General features: G+C 35.3%; 1 protein-coding gene across 3 annotated transcripts; it reads left to right on the top strand.

Annotated features, from left to right (window-relative positions):
- The first annotated feature begins 3,008 nt into the window (after positions 1 to 3,008).
- Positions 3,009 to 25,121, top strand: LOC125829423 (phospholipase D zeta 1-like). 3 transcript variants are annotated; one of them, XM_049508642.1, is made up of 20 exons: positions 3,009 to 3,300; positions 4,141 to 4,242; positions 4,384 to 4,499; positions 4,603 to 4,744; positions 5,778 to 5,948; positions 6,990 to 7,163; positions 7,334 to 7,576; positions 7,672 to 7,788; positions 8,576 to 8,715; positions 8,817 to 8,966; positions 10,396 to 10,552; positions 10,632 to 11,153; positions 12,681 to 12,791; positions 14,606 to 14,752; positions 14,835 to 15,032; positions 19,430 to 19,531; positions 23,758 to 23,889; positions 23,965 to 24,030; positions 24,266 to 24,327; positions 24,422 to 25,121. In XM_049508642.1, exons 1-20 carry the CDS (start codon positions 3,076 to 3,078, stop codon positions 24,669 to 24,671), a joined length of 3,327 nt encoding a protein of 1,108 aa, XP_049364599.1. In that variant the 5' UTR covers positions 3,009 to 3,075; the 3' UTR covers positions 24,672 to 25,121. The 3 variants fall into 3 exon arrangements, with proteins under 3 accessions (XP_049364599.1, XP_049364602.1, XP_049364601.1); XM_049508644.1 differs by having other exon boundaries at positions 3,133 to 3,300; positions 4,587 to 4,744; XM_049508645.1 differs by lacking the exons at positions 23,965 to 24,030; positions 24,266 to 24,327; positions 24,422 to 25,121 and having other exon boundaries at positions 23,739 to 23,889.

Below are 25,121 nucleotides of genomic sequence, written 5' to 3'. Positions count from 1 at the left end.
TTGCATTCGAACTTGTGGAACAATGGTTTGAATTAAAAAGTAATTTTTAGTTACTTTCAGTTAAATATGATTATTTGCTTTAAACATGCTATTTTAAAAATATACAATAATATAATTAGTTATTAATAAATATAACTATGTTTTAGACTATACAAAAATCATAGGAAGTATACATTGATTATACAATACAACTTACCTATATACTATGAGCTATACACTGTACCGTATATGGTACACTCAAAAAATTGAAAATAGCTTAATTATACATGAAGTATGCATTGACTATTTAACGTTGATCAATTTAAAATCACCTCTAAACCGTCCCAAATTTTAGATATGAAATCTTCTCGATATTGTGAATCATTTGATATATAGTTCGCTTGAAACGATTCACGTTTGTGATATGTCGAAGCAACAAAGAAGAAGAAAAAGATGCAGAAGAAGCAGAGGAGGCGGAGGAGGAGGACGACCACAAAACGTAGAAGAAGAAAACGCAGATGCCAGCAAATGAATTGGACTTGCACTTTAGTTGCAATAAAGAAGACCAGACAAATTTTTAAAGGGAAAATGATCAAATTAGCAAATGTTTTTATTTTTTTTTGTTTAATAAATTAGCAAATGTTTATCTTACTTCAATTCAGAAAAAAATAATAAAAAATGAAAATATTACTTATTTTATTATCATTATTTTTTATCGTTATATAAATATAAATTAATGATAGATTTACTATGCTTATATATATGCCAATATATTATCTATCGAAAGGGTACATGAAGTTATTATATTTTAATTGATAAAATGAGATTAAGAGGAAAAAAAATATTTCCTACATTTTTATTTGTTAAAGTGATTTTAAAAGAAAGAAAACAAGAATAGTGTCTTTAATAATATTTTAATTAGGAAGATGTGTTTAAAAAGGAAAATATAATATATTTATTCGAAAAAGGGCATTTTTGACCCATTTTGTAACTATGGAGGCATTTTTGGACCAAAGTATTGACTGCAAGGACATTTCTGAACCAAAGTATTGATGACAAAGGCATATTTGAGCCAAACTATAAACGGAGGACATTTTTTTTCTTTCAATTAGCTGAGAAAATAAATGCCCCATGAATTAATTTAGAAATAGGGGTTCAAATCGATTTGCGCCGGTTTGTCGGAATCGAAGAAAGAACAGAATGAGGACGAAGAGAGTTATGTTTGACGACTTGTTTGAGGCTGACGATTTGGGTTATCATGTGAACTTTTTGATGGAGTAAGAAAAAGTCATTGTTATCGTTCTAAGCTTTTTCTCGGATATGTGCACAAGTTGAAGAGAGAAAGAGAAGGAGAAGAGAGGGGTTTGTGTTATTAGTTGACGGGTTATACCATAGAGGGGTCGGGGCATTGGGTTTAAAATGGGAATAGGTCTTTTTAAGAAATTCGGGTTGATTTGAGTCAATTTGGGAATTTCCGTCAATTGAGGGGTACAAATGATGAAATTAATAACGACAGAAGTAAAATTAACTTCGTTTTAACGGTAAGGGCATAGTCAACTAATAAACCAAAGTTGAGGGGTATTTTTAACCCTTTTCCCTATAAAAATTGTAAATTGAGCTATTAAGATAGTTAGTAAAGTTTATGAGCTGACATTTTGCGTAATTTACCGGAGTTTTTGGTCAAATTCATCTTTAAACTATAATCCAAACTTAAAATACATCCTTAAAGAATCATTCTTAGCAAAAAACATCCTTCAAGTATTTAAAGTGAACAATTTCCATCATTCTATTTGAATTTATCTGAAAACTAACATATCCCAGAAAAATCAAGTCATTCCTTCATAATTATTATTTTTGGATACACCAAAAATACTATCGTTAACTTTTTCGGTAATTGAGTTTAGCATCATGCAAAATCTTTTAATTTGACAGTTTTATCATTTACTTTTCATGTAATTTGATATTAAAAATATTATTAGTTGAATATTTAGGTACCGATATTGCCTATTTTTTTCTACTTTCAAACAAAAAAAATGATTGAAGTTTTTCTATTTGGAATCAATATGTTTCTTCTCAATTGAATATGCTAGAAGTGTCGTTTGTTGGAGACTTCTGCTTCTAATAATGTATGATGAGACTCAAATGCGGCAATCAATATTTTGATCACTTCAATATCAGATTGGCCAAAATTTTTATTGATCTAAATACAGTTTTTCTTTGAAAAAGGTAAAGATAATTAAGCTCCAGCTTTGTTCCGTTACAAAATGAGAAAAAAATCATATCATATATCCTCATATCTTCCAAACATTTTTTGTTTCAGTAAGCAATGATGTTTAAAAAATTTAATATTTTTTTCTGGAACTTCCTATAGCAGGTAATAAAATTAGGCAGGAAAACTTTTGTTGATAATCACGTGAACTGCTCATATTGTTGTAGGATCGATTAGTTTTTTGATGATATCTAATAGAAGGATGAAAATTGTTCACTTTTAAATACTTGGAGAATGTTTTCTACTAAGAATGATACTTTAACGATGTAGTTTAAGTTTGATGTATAATTTAAGATTGTTTTTGGCCAAAAACTCTAATTTACTGTTAAATGAATTCATATTTAGAACGTTAATTAATCTTTGTACAAAATGAGTAAAATTTATATGACAGATTAGTAGTGCTGTATTTGCACTTGGCAGTACGTAGTTGGCACTATTAATTAATTAATATGATGACTAATAAGTAATAACCAAGTTTTCTAGAATTCCGTCGTATTTATAGGTTAATTAATTACGTAACCCAAAAAGAAAGCATATTTATTCGTCAAACCGTATTATAATTCGGACTAGCTAGATATTCCATTAATTAATAGAAGTTTAAATAAAACAAACAAAGGGTAAAGTGAAAAAAGAAAAAAATGACCCATTTTTGGTTTGAAGCTTGAATGAATCAAATACAAATTCCGTTTCTCACCTTCTATCTTCCTTCTCTCTACAAAAACTAGATGAATCATATTATCATTATCAATATCAATATCAATTCTCTCTATCTAGTTTAGATCTCCGATCACATATACACATAATTATTTGTTTTCCGATCATACCAAATGGAGCAGTTGACGATCGGCGATGGACCACGTTACGTCCAGATGCAATCGGAACCGGAGCCGGAGGCTTCTACCTTGTCGTCCTTATACTCCTCTCATCAGGATACTGCAACTCGAATTTTCGATGAGTTGCCTCAGGCTGCGATTATACAGGTATCTCGATCCGACGCCGGTGACATCAGCCCCATGCTTTTAACTTATACCATTGAAGTCCAATATAAGCAGGTACTATTCTTCACTCCGTACAACTTTTTTTTTTTGATTTGCAATTAGGTTAATTCAAATAGATTTGTTAGTGAATAATTGTATTTTGGAATTATAATTGGACGATAAATGTGGAATTTTTTACTAAAGGAAGAAGCTGAAATGAATTTTGGATATGTGAATTATATGGTTAGGTGATTTCGGTTGATTGTTTTTAGCCTTTTTTGACTTTGTGAAAGGAATTTTGGCTGTTAATAAATCGTTGTCTTGATTACTAATGGAAATTCAAATTTCTAAACCAAACGATGTCAAGTTTAGGTCAGAAAGAACAAAATTTGCAATGCGAACGGTATTGTGAGTAAGCAAGAGACGGATATAGAGTATGTATATAGCCGAGTCGAACTAGTTTGGGTTTGAGATGTAGTATTTGTTTTTGTTGTAGTCGTTCTCACTGAAAAGGTTTGCTTTTGGTACTAGAGATTATTGCACGTAGGTTTGCTTTTGGTACTAGAGATCATTGCACATAAGTAAATTTGACATCAATGTCCCTTACATTATCTATTCTGAGTTATAAATGACATGAACAATTTAACTCGGGAAGTTTTAACATTAAAGTGTAGAAGGTTGGTAAGAATTCATTTGTTATTTGAAGCTCAAAGACCAACACCATTTGGTTGTTCTTGAGAATGATAGACTTATTTTGTGTTCATGGAGTTGTGATCCTCCATTCAAAATCATGTATTTGTCTTGGTCTCCTTCTAGAAAGACCTTATTCCCTGAAATATTTGTCCCTCCCTCTCTTGCAGTTGAGGCACTCTTGTCTAACAGTGCCACATTTTTTTCATTTCTTTTTTCTTGTAGTTCAAGTGGCAATTGGTGAAGAAAGCTTCGCATGTAATTTATTTACATTTTGCATTAAAAAAGCGTGCATTCATTGAGGAGATTCATGAGAAGCAAGAGCAGGTATATTGGGCTTTTCCTGTGAAATATTGTTGGTTCCATATTGTTTAGTTGATTGGTGCATTTGGCAGCAGCACGATTTTGATTTGACGACTGTGTATGGTGCACTTTTTATGACATTCTGTCTGACATACTCTTTTAAAGGTCAAAGATTGGCTTCAAAACTTGGGGATAGGAGATCATACAACTGTAATGCAAGATGAGGATGAACCTGATGATGAGGCTAGTCCTCTGCGTGCTGAGGAAAGTGCCAAAAACAGGTGCTTCTTCAACTAGAACCAGTTTTCATGATAAAAGGGAAGCACTAATTACATCTATTCCTGTTATAATAGTTATCGTTCTTACAGGTGGTTTTTTGTTCAGAGATGTTCCGTCTAGTGCTGCTTTGCCAATAATTCGGCCAACCCTCGGAAGGCAACATTCAATGTCAGATCGAGCAAAAAATGCTATGCAGGGTTACTTGAATCACTTTCTTGGAAATATAGATATTGTCAATTCCCAGGAGGTATCTTGAAGTGGTTTAACTCTTGCTTTTCTTTGCTGTTTTTACTCAAAGAATCCTTTGCAACTCTTTTTTCTTTGCCTTAGCCATTGGTTGAGATCACCAGATGTTACTTAGTACCACCTTTCACTTTTCCCTTTGCCATATGTTGAGGTCACCAGATGTTTCTTAGTACTACCTTTCACTTTTGCCTCACTCTACTGAGTTCTCCCGGGAATGACATTTAGCCTGATGTCTAGTTCCTGGACTTCACTCACCTCTCAAGATGCCTTTCCTGATTAGATTTCTTTTTCTAAATAAAATAATTCTAGTTGGTAAGTATATTTCCCTGCTTAGTGGATGTTTTTGTGTTTACATAATTGCATCTCTATGAAACAAACTTCAAAATGTAGTTAGAAGGACTGGATTCCCTTATTTATGAAAAATAAATGCCGGAGAACGAACCTCCCTGACTTTTCCATCTAATCAATGTCCAAGAACCTTCATTGCTCTGCCTTCTTGTATAGTCTGCTAGGAATTTAGATGGTACTTGTAAAGTGACACAAATCAGCTAGAACAGAAAAGAAGACATTTTCATTTGCTTTGCACAATACCAAAAAAAGTTGTTCATCATGTACATTTGTAATAAATAAGAGTTAATATATTTGTGTTGAGGTGCCATGTGTGCTCCTCCATCAAAAGTGCGATGTGTGTTTGTAAACGAATCTTATATTCAAGTTCCCAATAGTGGTTTGAATCTTGAAGTTTTATTTCTAGGGAGAATGTTTTCACTCTTCTAAGGGTAATATCTAAAATATAGAACCCAACTAATTGATATCAACTGGTGGTTTAACACTTACATTCTCTATCCAGAGATGTGTAACATATACTTGTATTAGTGTACCTTGGTTTTATACTTGAAGATAGCTCAACAGTTGTCTTCTTAATCAATGTGTTAATGCTAAAAATACTTTCCCCAAATTATATAATGTCAAGTGTGATAGCAAACATGAATAGACACTTGGCAACATCTTATTTAACTGGAACTAAATTGCAGGTATGCAGGTTTCTGGAAGTTTCAAGATTATCCTTTTCGCCCGAGTATGGTCCTAAGCTAAAAGAAGACTATATTATGGTGAAGCACTTACCAAAAATTCAAAGGGACGATGATAGTCGGAAATGTTGTTCATGCCAGTGGTTCGGTTGCTGCAAAGACAACTGGCAGAAGGTAGCTATACTTTCTGGTTCATATGTATACGGTTCTCTGGTTTTAAGATGGTTACACATATCTACTCAGCCTCTCAGCTGTCCATTTGTCGGATTATTTGTTACCTGCAAAGAACTTAGGGCACGATAATCACTTAGTGAAAATTGAGAGTTCTTTATATATTTTCCAGAATTTACTCTCTTTTTTCATAATAAATGTTTTCCAGATTTTACTTTTTATGTCGAAGTTTATTACAAAGGGTTGTCTGAAGCACTATATTGTCATAGAGCATGAAAGCTTCAAATTTCTTTGGAGCTGTCTACTGATTCCTGTATCTCTTGGCGTTAATGACTAAAATATAGATGATTCTGCAATAGTAGCCTTCACTTCGTCTAGAGTAGCAGTTTTGTCTCTTAAATTGCAAAATCATTGATGAGGCAACTTTCTTGAAATTTCTAAGTGGAGATCTAGGTAATTTATAGTTTGATTCTATGCTTGGTTTTGAAACAACGCCAAAGCTACTTGTATCCTTTAGGCCTGAGGTTTTCGAGTAGAGCATATTTCTTTACTCTATAAGGGAAGTTCTTGTCTGTTGTTATTGGCACAATTCTTTTGGTTTGTGTCCTTTCCATGTTATATTTGAACTCTGGCCATGGTTTAAGGGACTAGTGGATGGACTGAAGTCCTTTCCGTGTTATATTTGAACTCTGGGCATGGCTTAAGGAACTGGTATGGTCTGTGGACTGTGGTAATTGATTTTGACATCTAATTTGAGCATTAGCTGGAAAAAGATTAGTGCAGTTTGATGTGCTCCTTTTCAACCTTGTTCTTGTTAGTGTGAATCGACGTTTCCTCTTTATGCTGGTTAGTCTAATGTATACTTTTTGCTGTTAGAAAGGGTGTGTTTTTTGGATTTTATCTGAATCTTTCAAGTTTTATGTATGACTTAGGATTTTTGCCTTGTTCTAATATCAAGTTATGTTTTCAATCTTCTAGGGCTTTGAGTAATTGTCTAAATTTGATATAAAGATTCTGTTTGATTCTTGGTTGGATTCATTTCAGGTCTGGGCTGTACTGAAACCTGGATTCTTGGCTTTCCTCAAAGATCCATGTGACCCTGAGCCGTTAGATATAATAGTGTTTGATGTACTACCAGCCTCCGATGGCAATGGAGAGGGTCGCGTTTCTTTAGCAAAAGAAATAAAAGATGGAAACCCTTTACGCCACTATTTTAGGGTAAGCAGTTTATGAAACTATGATGCTTTTGAAGAATTCTGGTTTGTATTCTTTAGTGTAGAAGTTCAGCCAATTCCTCTAGAGTCATTGAGATCTTATATTTAGTAAATTATACTAGTTAAATATGCCTGGGATTCCTACTTGTGTATTACAACATAAGTTTTTCTTAGGTGTCTTGTGGTTCAAGGTGTATCAAACTGAGGACCAAAAGCGATGCAAAGGTTAAAGATTGGGTAGCAGCAATTAATGATGCAGGGCTTAGGCCACCTGAAGGATGGTGTCATCCTCACCGCTTTGGTTCTTATGCTCCTCCTAGGGGTTTGACAGAGGATGGCAGTCAGGCTCAGTGGTTTGTTGATGGTGAATCAGCATTTGAAGCTATAGCTTTGGCTATTGAAGAAGCAAAGTCAGAGGTCTGCGTTTAAGTTTGCATTTGTTACAGAAGTCAATTTTTATCTACATAATGTTCAAAGTTAGAAAGGATTTGGGTCATTCAATGTTTTTACAGATCTTTATATGTGGCTGGTGGCTGTGCCCCGAACTTTATATGCGACGTCCCTTTCACACTAATGCATCCTTCCGGCTTGATGCTTTACTGGAAGCCAAAGCAAAACAAGGTGTTCAGGTTAGTGATTAAGCTTGTCTAAATCATTCATTAGGTTCTGATTGTTTAATATCTAGTATGAAATGGAGAGAAATTCTTGTCGTTTGGTTTTGCTCTTATGAGTTATCCTTCTTAATCTATAGTAAGGTTATGTGCTTTTAGAGAGAAAGGTTCTACAATTCCACTGTAAGAAATATTTGAACTTGTAAATCAGAGTTCTCTTTTCTTTTCATAAACTCATTGGTGTGTCTGTGTGATGTACTGATTATGACCAGTATCCATCTTGTTAATGTACCAGTCCTGCCAGAATTCAGCTTTTTGAAGTGGTTTATTTACGAGTGCTACCACATGGTGTGCCAGTTCTCTTTTGCAAACAGATTGGTTACTCCTACCCCATCCCAAGTGCTTAAGATTTTGCAGTTATTTATAAATGTGTAGTTACCTCTGTGGTTTTGATAGTGCTGTGGTCTTTCTCTTTTCTTGCCCTCCTCCCCTTTTGGGTTGGGTGGGGGGTGGGGGGTGGGGTGGGGTGTTGGAGGGCAGTTGCTTCATTTCCTAGGTTTTGGTAAATAGCCTGTCAAACCTGTGTCATCTCAAATATTTTTAGCACAAGTATTTTGTAAAATCTTGTGTGGCGATTGCTGCAGGTCACTTAATCGAGGTCTGTATTTTCCGAAATTAGGTGGCAATTCTTATTAATCCATTGAATGCATTGGTAAAGCACTGGATTTTTCGTCTGTTTTCCGTGTGATGGCTTGTTTTCCTCTGATAATTGAAGTGAAAAGCTTTAGCTCATTTTCAAATGCAGATCTACATCCTTCTGTACAAAGAGGTTGCTATTGCGTTAAAAATCAACAGTGTGTATAGCAAGAGAAAGCTGGTAGGCATCCATGAGAATGTCAGAGTGCTGCGTTATCCAGATCATTTCTCAAGTGGTGTGTATCTATGGTATGTGTTCCCTGAACGTACTTATTGCCTTGTTTCGTTATTCTTATTGGCAATTTTAGCTACTCTATTTACAACTAATGGCTATGTATGGTTACATATAGGTCCCATCATGAAAAAATTGTCATTGTTGACCATCAGATTTGCTTTATCGGAGGACTGGACTTGTGCTTTGGCCGTTATGACTCACCTGAACACAAAGTGGGTGATTGTCCACCTCTTATATGGCCTGGAAAAGATTACTATAATCCAAGGTGTTCTACGCACTAACTTTTTATGAGAACTGTATTTTCATTTTGTTTCGAACTAGTCATATCCTACTTTGAATCATAAATAATCAAATGTGAGAATCCTAAGCAATGTGTGAATTCCATTATATTTTAAGGCATAATAAATTTTTGTGTGGTTATACTAAAATGGTAAGATTGCCCTTAGTATATTGATTGTTTCCAGGTGCACATAATTAAAACATTCTTGCATAAATATTCTGAAATACTTGTAGTTATAGCTCATATAAGCTTAGGAAAAATGTTGAACTACTCTGTAACTACTGACAGCAGTATAATTTAATTCATTTGGTCCCTTCGTTCAGATGGCCTGCAGTCTGGTATCTTTTTCTGACTTAGACATAGAGAAATGAAGTATAACCTCTATACCTGTGTAATCAACAGCAAAAAGAGATGGTTGTATGACAAACATAACGGTCTGGAAGAGAATAAATAGATAACTTGACAATGGAATGCAAGGGGAAACTCAATATAAGTGTGAGATACAATTCACATCTTATATTCATTCAATGAGGGAGTAATTTAACATTAGCTCTAACACACCAATATGCCAACATTCTAACACCTCCCTCCCCTTAAACTCAAGTTGGGGAAAGGAAACTATCTTGTTTCTTTATATTTTGAAGAACTCAAGAAGATAAACTCATCGGAAGATTGTGCTAATATTGTCGCTTAATACACGAGAGAAAAGTTTTGATCACCATAAGCTTTATGAAGTCATAGAGGTTCCAATGTCATGTGAGAAACTAAGAGAAGGAAGCGAACAATTAACTTGATGAATAGAATACAAGACACACCTACAAATAGGTATGAGATACAATTCACACAACAACAACAACATACCCAGTGAATCCCACTAAGTGGGGTCTGGGGAGGGTAGAGTATACGCAGACCTTACCACTACCTCGTAGAGGTAGAGAGGCTGTGTTTGAAAGACCCTCGGCTCAAGTGCATCAAATCAAAGTAAAATAAGAAGAAAATAATGAAGAAAGCATAGCCGTTATTTTGAAAATCAGTGTAAAAAGTTTACAAGAAAGAAACAATAGCAGCAGCAAAATAGTACGATAATCAAAACTCAATAAACAACATATGGCAAGAACTACAAGGGTGAACATATTTTTGGTGATTCCTTTTCCGGTCTAGGTCAACACTATACTGCTCTAGACTCTATGATAGGTGATGAAAACTGTATGGTTAGTTGATTCTTTTAGATAAATGAGTTTTCCCATTTCAAAATCTAGTCGATGAGTTTCTCATATTCATTCTTAACATCTTTTCCTTTAAGAACCAAACTGATAGGTTATCAGAGTCCTCAAAAAAAAGTTGATCATCTGGGTAGTCCAGCTCTTTCTTCTGTTTGTAAATTTGCTAGTTGCTCATGTAATACAACATTCAGGGAATCTGAACCAAATTCCTGGGAAGATACCATGAAGGATGAATTAGATCGGAAAAAGTATCCACGTATGCCATGGCATGATGTCCATTGTGCTCTCTGGGGACCGCCGTGCCGTGATGCTGCTCGACACTTTGTTCAACGCTGGAATTATGCAAAGGTTCATGTTTGTTGTAAACATATTTTTCTTTCACTGATATGATTGTATTGTCATATTGACATTTTCTATAATTCCTCAGAGGAACAAAGCTCCACGTGAGCAAGCAATTCCGCTGCTTATGCCTCAGCATCACATGGTTATTCCTCATTACATGGGAATGAGCAGTGAGATGGACAATGGAAGTAATGGTGTTGCGCGTCCTCATAAAAATATCAAAAGACGCGATTCATTTTCTTCAGGGTCTTCTTCCCAAGATATTCCTTTGCTTATACCTCAGGAAGCTGAAGGGGGGGAAAGTTTCAAGGAAGAACTAAAAATAAATGGTTTCCATACCGGGCATGGTTTTCATGATCAGCGTAGCAGGCCTAGCAGAATCCCTTTCTCTTTCCGGAAGACCCGTGTAGAACCTCTAGCTCCAGATTTGCCAATGAAAGGATTTGTGGACGAGTTGGATCAAAATCTGGAGCTATCTTCAAATCTGGTGCAGCCTGGCATGAAGAAGTTGGACAAGGATTGGTGGGAGAAACAAGAGAGAGGCAATCAAGTTGTTTCACCTGAAGAAAATGGGCAAGTTGGTCCTCGTGTTTCATGTCGTTGCCAGGTGAGTTATAATCATCCCATGCCTACATCTCTATACGCGCCAATTTATTCAGTTTTTTCAAGCTTCTAATTTTTGTTGATCTCTGATGTTCTCTCTTTCAAAATCCACATATCCACTGTTTAACCCGCTAAAAACTGAAACTTCCAAGTGCCAATAAAGTTGATTTTAAAAGTCACCAAAAATTAGTTGATGGTGTATTATGCTGGAAGAGGAATCTCATGATTTTTTTGTTTAAAAAAGTTCTCTGTATATTTTTAGCTGACTGTATGAGAAAATGGCAAAAAATGGCCCCTTATGTTTAGGTGGTCTTAACTCTTAATAGTCCCTTAAAAAATAACCCTGTGGATTTAAACCTTTCAGCTTTTCCAAGTACACAATTTGAAATATCTTTTGTAGCTCTTTTTTTTAGTTGAAGATAGAAGTGTTTTTATAACTCAAGTGCTGATGATTCATATAACTGAGAGAAGTAGGCATGTCCAACTCTGGGTTCTTCTTGAGAAAGACAATTGAGTGGTAGAAAGACTTCTCTGGAATCTAAGTTTTGTCAACCTAGAGAGATATATTGCAACTGTTGACCTTGGCCCCCAGGGCTTTGGTTAAGTGGTATGAGTGCAACGCCTGATGTGCAGGTTAGGTGTACGTCACAGTTTTGAACCTTGCCGCAGACAATAGCATGGTATTTTAAGTGGAGAAGAGTAGAAGGGCGGGTCCATCATCCACCAAGTTTTGTACCATGCGCTACTGGCCCTTGGGAATTTCTCGGTTGTAAAAAAATTATAATGGAACTATTGAACTTTTGATGTCATAAATACCTATTAGTGGGTCGACAAATGATGGAAATGGTAGAGGTATTTCCTTACTTTGATGCCTTACAAGGCTACACTCACAGAATATCTATTTGTATATATGCAGAAACTTTTTGGTCAAATTTTTATTAGAAATGAATGAAAATTCTTTTAGTTGACTGATGCCGTAAGGATTGGGACAGGCTTGAGTCACCTATCTATCTGCAACGGTCCATCTGCATACGTAGCTGCATCCATGTTTTATCACTTTTGGAGATCTTCTCTTTTTTCGGAAGCTAAAAGGCGGATGACATTGGAACACTTCATGTTAAAGAGTTGTGAATTGGACTATGGGAGTCTCTGCTCATATACCCTCATGTGGGACTACCACATACTAGTTAATAATTGAATAACATGCCTATGCAGATGTCATAACATTTAAAATTCTTCTCGTCATAATCTTCTCTTGATATTTTGTAACATCGTCGTTTTGGAAGTTTGCTTTATGCGCCTTTGGATGTATATTTTTTTCTTTATATTTATAATCTCTCTGAATCTTTGTGGTAACAAATATAATTTAGGCAAATTGGATGGCGCTTTTTTAGGTTTGTGGTTTGCTTCCATAGTGTAAATTGAATATTCAATTGTCGTTGGTTTGAATCCCCCTTATATTGCTTGTGATGTTTTATATCTTATTCTGTCTTTGATTTTCATATAGTTGATATAAGCTCTTTGCTTTCAGATTATAAGGAGTGTCAGTCAATGGTCAGCTGGAACTAGTCAAATTGAAGAAAGCATACACAATGCTTACTGCTCCCTTATCGAAAAGGCTGAACATTTTGTTTACATAGAGGTATACAATATACTGTTCTCTTTGATGAAACTGTCATATAGCTAGCGCCCATTGGCTGAATTAGGACGTCTAGTTTGTTGTTTTTCCAGCATAAAATAGTCCTTGCTTGCAGATGGTTGTTTGGCAGTAATCTCTTAAAAACAGGATCACGTGAATTATAAAGGCTTGGCTCTGTTGAAGTACTGGCACCACTTCTCCACCCTAAGTTGTCTTAAGCAGGATATTGTTTTAACCTTCCAATTATAAAGTAGCAGGAGGGGTTTTGTTTGAACATTTTCTTCTTTTAGCCTACAACAGAAGTTGTTTATATTCTGATATTGTGCAAGCTTTAATTGTTGTCTTCTCAAAGATGTAGTGCTTTAATAGTTAACACAAGTTCCAATTCATCATTTCTTGGATGATGAATTTTTTCTATGAATACAAAGTTACCCTTTTCTCAAAAAAAAACACAAGTTTACTGTAGTGTTGAATCTATGCATGAATCTGAACTTCTCTTTCTGTTTTAAGTACTCATTTCTTGCATCTCTGTTTTCACCTGTGGGTGGACGGTATATCAAGTTGATGGTTTTTCATATTCCTCTGGATAATCCTGCAGTCCAAGCCTGGGAGTTGTTCATTGAGAAACTTCAAATTTTGACATCTGTAGTAGTCTGATGGACGTTCAAGTTGTGTTATTTAAACTTGAAAAATTAACTTCTTTTGATGATTGTTAGTATTTATTCACTGTGGGGACTATGCAATTTTTAGTTCATACGTAAATATCTTAATGACACGACTTCCTGTTTTGCCTTTTAGACTCTTATTCTTCAGTAAATTTGCCTGGGTTGGTGGCTGTCCTATAATCAATGTCATTGTAATCAATTCCAGATTGTGAAAGCAATGGAAGTACATTTTAGGACATAGCCTGGTTAGCAAGCCATATATATAGTTTGGAAACCATTCTTTATGATTTACCACACTACATTCTGTAACTAGTACTGTGGATACGTTTTATGGTAGAAAACCTTATAATTGAAAGGTCTTTTTCTATTTAAAAAAAAAATCTGCTTTAAAGGTCTATTGACTACTTGATGCTTTAATTAGGGTTATTACATATACTTTTAAGTTTTAATATGTGGAAGATGACTCAACTATCATATTCCTATAGAGTGATACTGAGTTTTGAATAAGATGTGTTAGAGCAACAATGATGAATTTTGTAGTTTTGCTTTCTATTTCTTTCTCTTAATGATAAAGTTTTCATTTCCAGTTAATTTTTTTGGGGGGTAAATAAACTGATTTTATTACCAAGTGAGAATTACAAATAAAAAAACAGTCTGGACATCTCCCAGAACTGTATACTTCCAGATTCTATCATACTCTAGCCCAAACCATTGCTTAGTATATCCAATACCACGTATAACCCAGTAGTTAATTTGATAGGTTACCAATCTAGCATCTATAGTTTCGTGCTCAATTTCGGCTTCATTCCCCCTCTGATATGGACTTCTTGGACAATCTTCTTAATTATAATGTCACAGCTTCTATACTTCTTCTGAAAAATCCTATGGTTCCTCTCCTGCCAGGTGCAGTGAACACTGGCTGCAAGTGTGATTCGAAAGATTTCAGCTTCTGGTGATTTCCCTTTGTAATGGTCTTGTGCCCATCTCTGCTCCTCATTCCACCCTGATGCCTGTTTCTGAATAGTTTGCCACCTTAGAACCTTCTGCCAGACTGATTCCAGTTAATTTTGTTTGTATTCTTGATTTACTGATTTTGTGCAACCATTCAATGTATCTGATATCTGATACAGCTCCAATAATTTTTTTGTCCAGAATCAATTTTTCATTTCTGGTCTATCTGGAGATGATATTATAAAAAATCGTGTTTTAGAAGCACTGTACAGGCGTATTATGCGAGCTTATAATGAAAAGAAGTCCTTCAGGGTTATCATTGTGATTCCACTTCTTCCTGGCTTCCAGGTAACAGTACTACTAGACTGACCTAGATCTTTTCTTGTGGATATTTGTCTATATTTTTCCACTAAGGATTAAGTTACAACAGGGTGGTTTGGATGATAGTGGTGCTGCTTCAGTTAGAGCTATTATGCATTGGCAATATCGAACAATATGCAGAGGATCTAATTCAATATTGCATAATCTTAATGACCTCATGGGCTCTAGAATGCACGACTATATATCATTTTATGGTCTCAGAGCTTATGGAAGGCTCTTTGATGGTGGTCCTATTGCAACTAGCCAGGTATTTTCCATCCTTCGTCCTTGATTTTTACGACATACTCCATGAATTGTTAAAGGTTTCCCTTTTCATGTCCTAATAGTCAGTGGACATCTTTCTATAAGTTTAGGCTGTTGTGTCATCTTGTATGTTAACTCTATCTTCTCTATGGTTTTATGCTGGTATTGAATCTTTACTTACAACTGGATGGTGTGGATGAGTTTCACCTCTATGTCATGTGTCAAGGCTTGAGAACGGCTGCTTAGGGGTCATTTGGTAGGGAGTATTAGGAGAAATAGTCCATGTATTATGTATGGTATTATTTAGTACTATGTTTGATAGGAATTTTGGGCCTATGTATAACTAATTCATGGATTAGTTATACACACTACATGGAATCATAGGATGTATTACTAATACCTTCCATTTGGTGGTATTAGTAATAATAAGATTTAATACCATGGGATTAGTCTATGTAAAGACAAAAATATCTCTCAACTCATTTGTCATTTTGTTATTTTCTTGATTTTATGTTTTATAATTGTACTAGTAAATTTATTAAAATTAATTAACTTACAAATTATTTAGAGAGAGTTTTTTGTTGCTAAATAAATCTCAAATTAATACAATATTTGAAATGTGAGTTGGTTAACATTTACTAATTAAAAAGGCAAATATATCACCACATGACGTTTGTGGTCTTAATTGAATGAATTATTTGTTGATATATATGTATGTGGTTTTCTAATTATTTGTATTTTGAACAATTTATAAAATTGCATACATATTAAAACTACAACTTGCATTTTTTATGTGTAAATGTAGATGGTTTATTCGATTTAACTATTGTTTACCATCTTTTCGATTTTAAAAGTAGCCGATGTATCTTTTTAAAATTAAAACTGATAAGATGACAATTATCTACCCTCAAATAATTCAAGTGAGAAAATAACAAACATGGCAACAAAATTGTTCTTCTCATTGCTAGTTAGAAAATGATACAAAACTAATATTATCTGGCAATTATCTACCTTGACCCAATTACATAATAATTCAAGGGTATAATTGGAAAGAAGCTTTTTATCGAGTTTTAATCCTAACACGAGATGAGGAGGGAAGCAATGAACCAAACACTTGATAAAAAATAATCTCTGCACTACTAATCTCTGCATTACTAATCCGTGCGTTATTAGTCTTTGTACCAAACGACCTCTTAGTGTTATAAAGGCTAAGGCTTGTAGCCTTGTACTGTGTGCATTTACTCATTTGATAGGCCTTGTACAGTGGGGAAATCAAGAACAAGATTCTTCAAGACGCATAGTTTTTTCTCATACGTAACAACAAGATTCTTCAAGACACATAGATAGCTATTGCCATGCTGTCAAGACCCCTTTTCGGTAGGGTGTTGACTTGATTTACATTAAAAGCCAGAATTGTTTGCTAAACAGATCCGAGACTAGTTCAAGAGAAATCTGTTGGCCTGGAATTACATGATGCTTTTACATTTCAGGCCAGCCTCCTTTATACTCTGGTTTCTTTAGGAGAAGTTATCTCTATAATGGTGCTTTCAGGAAAAGTACTACTAAAATTTTTTGTACATAACTTTGGTCTATTTTTGCTTTTGGTAAGGTAATTTTGTCAAGCCCTTCCAAAACTTTGTTTTATACTATATGATTTAAAATAATGTTACAACATGGATTGGGATTAAAATTTTCCATTTCATCCATTAAACAATATTTGAATTTAATTAGTTGAAATTTGAAAGTGGGCTAACTGCTTTTGAAATGGTATCTTTCAGCTTTGGTCAAAGTGGTTGTTTTTAATAAAAATCTCTACAAACACATTTAGATGTTCAACAAACCTTTGGAGAAAGTGCCTTTCATGCTAGACATCTTATTACTTAAACACACCCATACTACAACACTAGGTCTTACTCTACTCCACTTTCCAGTTAGGGGTTGTTTGGTTACTGGTTAGAGTTATGTAGGAATAAGTTATGTAGGAATAAGTTATGTAGGTATTAGTTATGTAGGAATAAGTTATGCAGGTGTTAGTTATGCAGGTGTTAGTTATGTAGGTATTAGTTCTGTAGGTATTATTTATGTAGTGTTTGGTTATGTAGAGATTGCAATCCATAAAATTGATTATTGTATATTTAATTTGTTGTAAAATAATATATTATTTACAAATAAATAAGTAAAAAATAGTATCAAATTATATTGTATAATTGAATTATTAAAAAACAAAAGAAAGTGAGAAAACGGGAATCTTTAAAAATGGTAAGCTTTACTGTAGTGACATAAAAAAGCTTTTTTGTAGTGACTAAAATATTGAGTTGAAAGTTTTAAAAGTAAATTGATAGGGGTAAATGTGTAATTTACTAATTTAATACATGTATAACTAATATCCACATAACTTATTCCACCTTCTATCTCGCATAAATTATACATAGTTTCCCTTATAATTTATGTAAGTATTAATTATGTAGGACTATAAAAAATGCAACCAAATGCCATATAAAATAAATACATATAATTTTTATCCTATTTACAAACCAAACATGGTAAAAAATTAATACATTAACTTTTCCTTTATCCAGTAACCAAATGACCCCTTAATTTGTAGTTCTTTTGCATAATAATGTCTTCACTTATTGCTTATCCTTGAAGAAGAACTTATGTAATGTTGGAACCAAAGATCTGAAATCAAAGTGTGTCGTCAGCTAGAATATAAAATGATAATTTATTTTTCGTTTTTTTCTTTTAACTTTGCATACAAGGGTGTGACTTAGTAGTCAATAACAAAGTCTCAAGTTCAAATCCCATGACAAAATCACTAGGTGATTTCTTCTCAATTGTCCTTGGTAGACAGCAGTGGCGGACGCAGGATTTTTATTAAGGGGTGTCAATGATTATAGTAAAAAAAATTATAATGAGGCTAGTAGGGCTTGAACACATGACCTCATGAAGTGTTTGCATGCCCCTAACGAATAGACTAAACCTTCAAATTGTTTCAAGAGGTTTCAATTTATATATTTATATTTATTAAACTAAAATTTGACCACAGTATACAACGTAATTTTCCGACCAAGGGTAGGTCTGCCACTGGTGGACAGAGTTATGTTGCCGGTGGGAGGTGGAAGGCATCTCATGTAATTAGTTGAGGTGTGCAAGCTGACCCGGACACTACGGTTATAAAAAAATATATCCAATTGATGGTGGGCGTATGTTCCAATGTGTGAGAATATGAAAAGCTTCTCATTGACTTGATTTAACAACGTATAAGAGGTGTTCCTTATATAGAAGTCTTAGGCTATGCATGATATGGTAGGTAATCAATCCCTATGCTAATAAGGTATTTAAGTATTTTATAATTAAATACAAAATATCCCAAGGTATCCTGTGAAATGTTCTATATTAGTTTCCTTGTTCAAGGACAATGAATGGACATACATTTACTTATATTCTGAAATACCCCCTCAAACTCAAAGTGGGGACACCAATTTGACTTTGTTTATTTTGAAATGAAAATTATAGAAATTTGTCTGCGAAATCTCGCTGAATAGTGCACAATTACCAGAAGACAAGTTTTGCTAGAATTCTTTCCTCCAAAAAGTCATTGGTAATTGCACAATGAAGCAAAGTGCTTCTTGCTTACACTATTCACGAAATGGAAGCTATTCAATGATATGGTGTTGCAAATCTCCAGAACGATATCAGTGTAACTTGAGTTGGCAAAGTAGTGATAAGGAATTCAAGATTTGGAAGAGGGTGCCAGCTGCGTAGAAAGTAACATAGCCGGTCGCCAGAAAGATGAATGGTGCTCTAACGATCCTAGAGAGAGGAGTGATGCCTGACCGGCCGTCCGGAGAGTAGGGGGCATTTGTTGCCCGAGAGAGGAATGGCGTCGAAAACCAGAAGGAAGAACAAATGGAGTAAACGTTGACCCAATGGGTAACACACATTGGCAAGTACCCCACCCGCTTGTAGTGGAAGCTATTCAAGTCTCTCAAGATTGTAGATGCTATAATGCCATATGAAAAATAGAAATGCTTCTCGTTGACTTAATTGTAATAATGTACAAGAGATGTTTTTTTTATGGGGAGTCTTACGCTATGCATAATATGGTAGATAATTAATCCCTATGCTAATAAGTATTCTTTACTAAATACGGAATATCCAATGTGTCCTAAAGAATTTTCTATATGATTTTCCTTTTTCACTAAGGGTCTTTTGGAAACAACCTCTCTACCTCCACGAGGTACTGGTAAGGTATGCGTATATTCTACCCTCCCCAGACCCCACTTGTGGGATTTCACGGGGTATGTTGTTGTTGATTATCCTTATTCAAGTACAACAAATCTAGATTGGTCTGAATCTAGACAAACATTCACTCAATATTTTAACACTTTGTTTCTTCAGATATATGTGCATAGCAAGATCATGATAGTTGATGACCACATAGCCTTGATTGGATCTGGAAATATAAATGACAGAAGCTTGCTTGGTTCAAGAGATTCCGAGGTATTGCTTCTCAGTTTTGACCTAAAAGACCTTAACTCTTTTAAATGAGTGGAGCCTTCAATTGTTGATAAGAGTATATCACCTAACTGAAACTGCCTGCATAATGTGGTTAGTTTGCATATACTGTGCATGCCACTGCTCTGATATTCATAGTGGGTTGAAGAAGCAAATTTCTTTTTTTCCCCTTTCTTGTTTGCTTAATCCCCAATCTGAGCTGTTTCACTGCATGAACATAACATTACATTTTTCTTGTTAATTACACTTTCAAATCATATTGGAAGTTTTTTTTTGAGTTACTGTATCTTTGTTTGAATTGTCATTTATCTGCTTAAGATTTTTTTTTTTTTTTTTTGAAATGGTAAATGTGTATTACTCAGCATTAAGGACATGCTGGACACCATCAAAAAGTGTTAGATAAACAAAAAAATAACAACTAGAAAAGAAGATACTTACAGAGATCTTAATAAATCTACAAACTGATCTATATCCTCTAAACCTACTTCTTTACACCAAAAGTAGAAAGATATTATACAATTCCATTTAACTTTCTGGATGAAATTGGATCTATCTTCATAACACCTCCCATTTCTCTCTCTCCAAACTGTCCACCAGATGCATTGTGGGATGATCCTCCACCACTTCTTTTGACTTTTGCTGCCTCCTCTTTTCATCCAGCAACTAAGCAAATCTGCAGTATGCTCCGGCATAGTCCAGCTTGTCTTTGTTATGTTGAGAAATAGAGACCAAAGTTGTGCTGTAAATGTGCAGTGCAAAAATAGATGACTGTTTGTTTCATTTGTCTCATTGCATAAGAAGCACCTGGAAACTATGATGGCCCCTTTTTTCTTCAAAACTTCTTGTGTCAGGCATGCTCTTTTAACCACCAACCAAGTAAAGCATTTTACCTTGGTTGGGGATGGACTATTCTGTAATTTTCTCCATATTTTTGGTTGCCCTCTACACTGTACCCTTTCTTCCATTTTATAAACCCTTTCAACAGAGAATTGCCCATCAATATTGTGTTTCCATCTTAATGTATCTGGTTCAGCAGTAGTGCCATTGAAATCATCAATCCTATTTAGTAGATCGGCTACTCAATCAATCTCCCAGTCATTTAGCAATCTCCTGAAGAATAAGATCCATCCCTGTGCACTCCACATATCATAAATGGTGCCATCTGGGTTGTTGCTTAGAATAAACAGGTTTGGAAAAATCTCCATTAATGGACTTTGCTCCTTCCAAGCATCCTTCCAGAATTTTATTCCTTTCCCATCTCCAACTCTCTTCTGCAAGTTTCTTTCCAATTTGGGCCATAGAGCTCTAATGGTCTTCCATACTCCAACTCCATAAGTATCAGTGCTCACATTGCACCATGGGTTGAGTTCACCAAACTTGTGTCTAATTACCTCCCTCCATAATGCATGATCCTCCATATTGCATCTCCAGAGCCATTTCATCAATAAACTATTGTTCTCTGCTCTCAGATTTCTGATGCCTAAACCACCTTGTTCTCTACTGTGCATTGTTGTCAGCCAATTGACTAGTTTATATCCTTTACCCTCTTTACCACCATGCCACAGAAAATCCCTCCTAAGTCTGTCAAGCTTTTTCATAACTTTGGGAGGTATGGGAAATAGAGACATTGCATACGTAGGAAGTGCATCAAGTACAGAGTTGATAAGGATGAGCCTCCCTCCTAGTGATATGTACTGTGCCTTCCACCTAGCCAATCTTTTTTCAGTTTTCTCTAATATTCCATCCCAAATTTCCCCTGCCTTGTGTTCACTGCCCAGTGGCATCCCAAGGTATGTAGTTGGCATCTTTTCAACTTTGCACCCTAAAATGATTGCAAGATTTTGGCTATTTGGCACCTCCTTTATCGGGAACAAACTGGTTTTTCCCCAGTTAACTTTCAAGCCAGAAGAAGCTTCAAAAATAGTCAAAATCATTCTGATGTAACCTATTTGTTGTAGGTGACATACTACTATCTCCTATCTCAAACCCTTTAATCCATCTATTCTGTAATGCTATCCTCATCATGCTATCAAATCCCTCCATAGCTAGTATAAACAGGAAAGGAGACAAAGGGTCACCTTGTCTAAGACCCCTTTCATAACCAAAAAAACCTACAGGTTCACCATTCACCAAAACAGAGAACTTGACAGTTTTAATGCAAAAGTCAATCCATTTCAACCATTTCTCACCAAAGCCCATTTGTCTGAGAGTATTCAACAAGAATCTCCAGTTGACATGACCATAGGTTTTTTCTATGTCTAGCTTACACATGACACCTGCTTCTGCCCCTTTAAGTCTTGAGTCCACATACTCACTAGCAATTAGGGCTGCATCCATGATCTGTCTTCCTTTTATAAATGCCATCTGATGCTTGTTAACTAAATTGTTAACCATCTTCTTGAGTCTTTCAGCCAGTATCTTTGCCACAATTTTATATATTCCACCTATGAGACTTATATGTCTGAAATCTTTCAACTCTGAAGCTCCAACCTTCTTTGGGATCAAGGCTATAAATGTTGCATTAAGGCTTTTCTCAAATTTCTGATATTCATAAAAATATTGGAGAGTCTTCAGGATGTCCTCCTTCATAAGTTCCCAGAAAGCCAAATAAAAGGACATAGGGAATCCATCCTGCCCTGGTGCATTCTCCATAGCACACAATTTAATGCCTTCTAAGATTTCATCCTCTTCAAATTGTCTTTGTAGCTCCTCCTGTTCTTCTACAGATATCCTTGTAGCTTCATGTAACCCTAATTCTGGCCTCCACTCTTCTGCCTCCTTATACAGGTCCTTGTAGTAATTTTGAATAGCTTCTTTGATCTCCTTTGCATCTGTCACCTCCATACCATCCACCTTCAAGTTATCTATGGAGTTTACCCTTTTGTGAGCTGTAGCTATCCTATGGAAGTATTTTGTATTTCTGTCTCCCTGTTTCAACCATTGTATTCTTGATCTTTGTCTCCAAGCTATCTCCTCATTTCTTGCAACTTCTTCAAACTCTATAGCCAAGTTTGATTTTTGCATTGCCTCATCATCTGTGAGAGCTCTGTGTTCATGGATTACCTCCAAAGCTGCAAGCTGGTTTAAAATGTCACCCTTTCTTTGTTTCCAATTGCCCCTGTTATTTTTACTCCATTTTTTTAACTTTTCTTTTAGCATCTTCAGTTTCTCAGCTAAAATATAGTCAGGCCTCCCCTTAACAACAAAAGCTCCCCACCACTGTCGTACCTTTTCTTTGAACCCTTCTACCCTCAGCCACCAACTTTCAAATTTGAAGTATTTTTTCTTGAAGTTCAACTCTCCACAAGATAGCATGATTGGGTTGTGGTCAGATCCTAACTTTGGTAACACTGTCTGTTTGATGAGAGTAAATTGCTCTTCCCATGATGAAGAGTACAAGAATCTATCAATTCTTCAGCTGGCCAAACATGTCTCTCATACCACCAACAAAGGCTACTGAATTGCTAAATAAAGTATCCCCCATGGCAGGTTAATTGGCTAATTTATGTCGTTCCACTTTCTACTCAGTCCAATCACATACATGCAAATTCCCAGCATTACTTTGATATCACCCCTTTTGGGGTGGGTGGATTCAGGCCTAATGTTGATATTATTGTGACATTCATTTTGGTTATGGATGCACTGTGGGATGTGATTAAATGTTATAACTATCTTTTATCAAGGGTTGATGTTAGAATGTCTGTTATAAGAATTTAGTCTACTTCACAACCAAAGTCAGTCAATCAGCTATGCGTTGATCTCAAACAGTTGGGCAGGCTGTATGAAATCTCTGTAACCATTACAAGCTATTGCACCAATTTTGTTCCAACTTACTACCGAATCAGTTTTTCAAAATACTATACTTGAACCTCACATATAATTGTCCGTTTTAGTTAACGGCAGCAAATTGTTTGATTTCCTTTTTAAAGAATCCTACACTAGGATGATCAGCTTAATATTTATGTCAACGAGTCGGTTCTTAAAGACTCGTCATTGTGCATCATAACTATGGAAGACAGCATCATATGTATTCATTTATTCTATTGCACTCTTTTGACAGTTTTACCGACAGTCCCACCTCTGAATTATTTATGAGTCACCTTAGATGTTTAGAGTTGTATCCAGTGACTTATGTTATACTCATTGTATTATGTTTTATTACCCTTCCTCTTTTTCTTTTACCGATCAGTAGGATTGTGATTTTATTTCAGATTGGTGTACTTATTGAGGACAAGGAGTTTGTTGATTCATTCATGGGAGGCAAGCCAAGGAAGGCGGGAAAATTTGCATTAACTCTTCGCCTTTCTTTATGGTCTGAGCACCTTGGTCTTCGTTCAGGCGAGGTGCTAATTTACTCTTGAGGCCTTTTGCTCTAGGCTAAATGAGTTTTCAACTGACTAATTGTTGTTCCTTGCTAGGTTGGTCAAATTAAGGACCCTGTGATTGATCCAACGTATAAGGATATTTGGATGGCAACTGCTAGGGTATGTGTGGTGGAGTGCTCCTTTGAAGTTTTCATGATTCAAATCCTCTAAATTTTGCATACAAATATTATTATATAGGTTTAAAATCAACCAAGTGATTATTTACAAACCGAATTATTGACACTCAAAATTTCGAGCTATTATTTGCTAACTGAATTATTGACACTCAATTTTTTTGCATGTGTGCTTTAATATGTCAACCTTTTCTGATGCTTGGTTGTGGTGTTATTGTCAGACAAATACCATGATTTACCAAGATGTTTTTTCTTGCATACCCAACGATCTGATGCAATCCAGGTATTGCTAGCTGCCATCATTTTCTCGATCCATTTTGTCTTTGTTTTTCCTTCTTTCTTTTTTTGATCTCATATTCTCCTCTGATGTCATGCAGGGTTTCACTCCGACAATGCATGGTATTCTCAAAAGAAAAACTTGGTCATACAACCATTGATTTAGGAATAGCTCCAAGCAAGCTTGAATCTTATCAGGGTGGAGATATCGAGAGTATAGATCCCATGGAGAGATTAAAATCTGCGAAAGGTCATCTTGTTTCCTTCCCCTTGGATTTTATGTGCAAAGAAGATTTAAGACCTGTGTTTAATGAAAGTGAGTACTATGCATCAGCTCAAGTTTTTCATTAAAGCTTCTCGTCTTATGGACTACACAAATCAGAAAAATTATCAAGTGTCTCAGTGGGCTATGCGTTCTACAGAAATTTTATAGGACACCATTTCAGAGCATACAATTTCCCGCTTTCTTATTTTGACTGTGTTCTGTATCACAACATTGTATAAAAGTGGCGATACACACTTGTGAAGCTATTTGTTGAATACTGAGGAAGGTGCACACATACTAAGATAAGCTTTATGTTACTAGCAAAAGAGGATAGAATTGTTGATAATTGTGTTCACTTAGGCCAATAGGTTCACACTTGACAGGCTCAGAGGTCAATTTGACTGTTGGATTTCTGTAACGCATGGTTCATAGCCAAGTGTTTTGAGCTACTATAGGATCTTTTCCTATTGATTCAGTTTTGACTGAACATTTTGGGTAGATGAGCTCTCTCTACAGTAAATAGTTTTTTGGTTACA

The sequence above is a fragment of the Solanum verrucosum genome, unplaced genomic scaffold, assembly GCF_900185275.1.
Source record: "Solanum verrucosum unplaced genomic scaffold, falcon-dt-bn FXZP01000052.1, whole genome shotgun sequence".
Taxonomy (NCBI): domain Eukaryota; kingdom Viridiplantae; phylum Streptophyta; class Magnoliopsida; order Solanales; family Solanaceae; genus Solanum; species Solanum verrucosum.
Note: the sequence above shows the minus strand (reverse complement) of the source record. Positions and strands in the feature narration are given on the sequence as shown.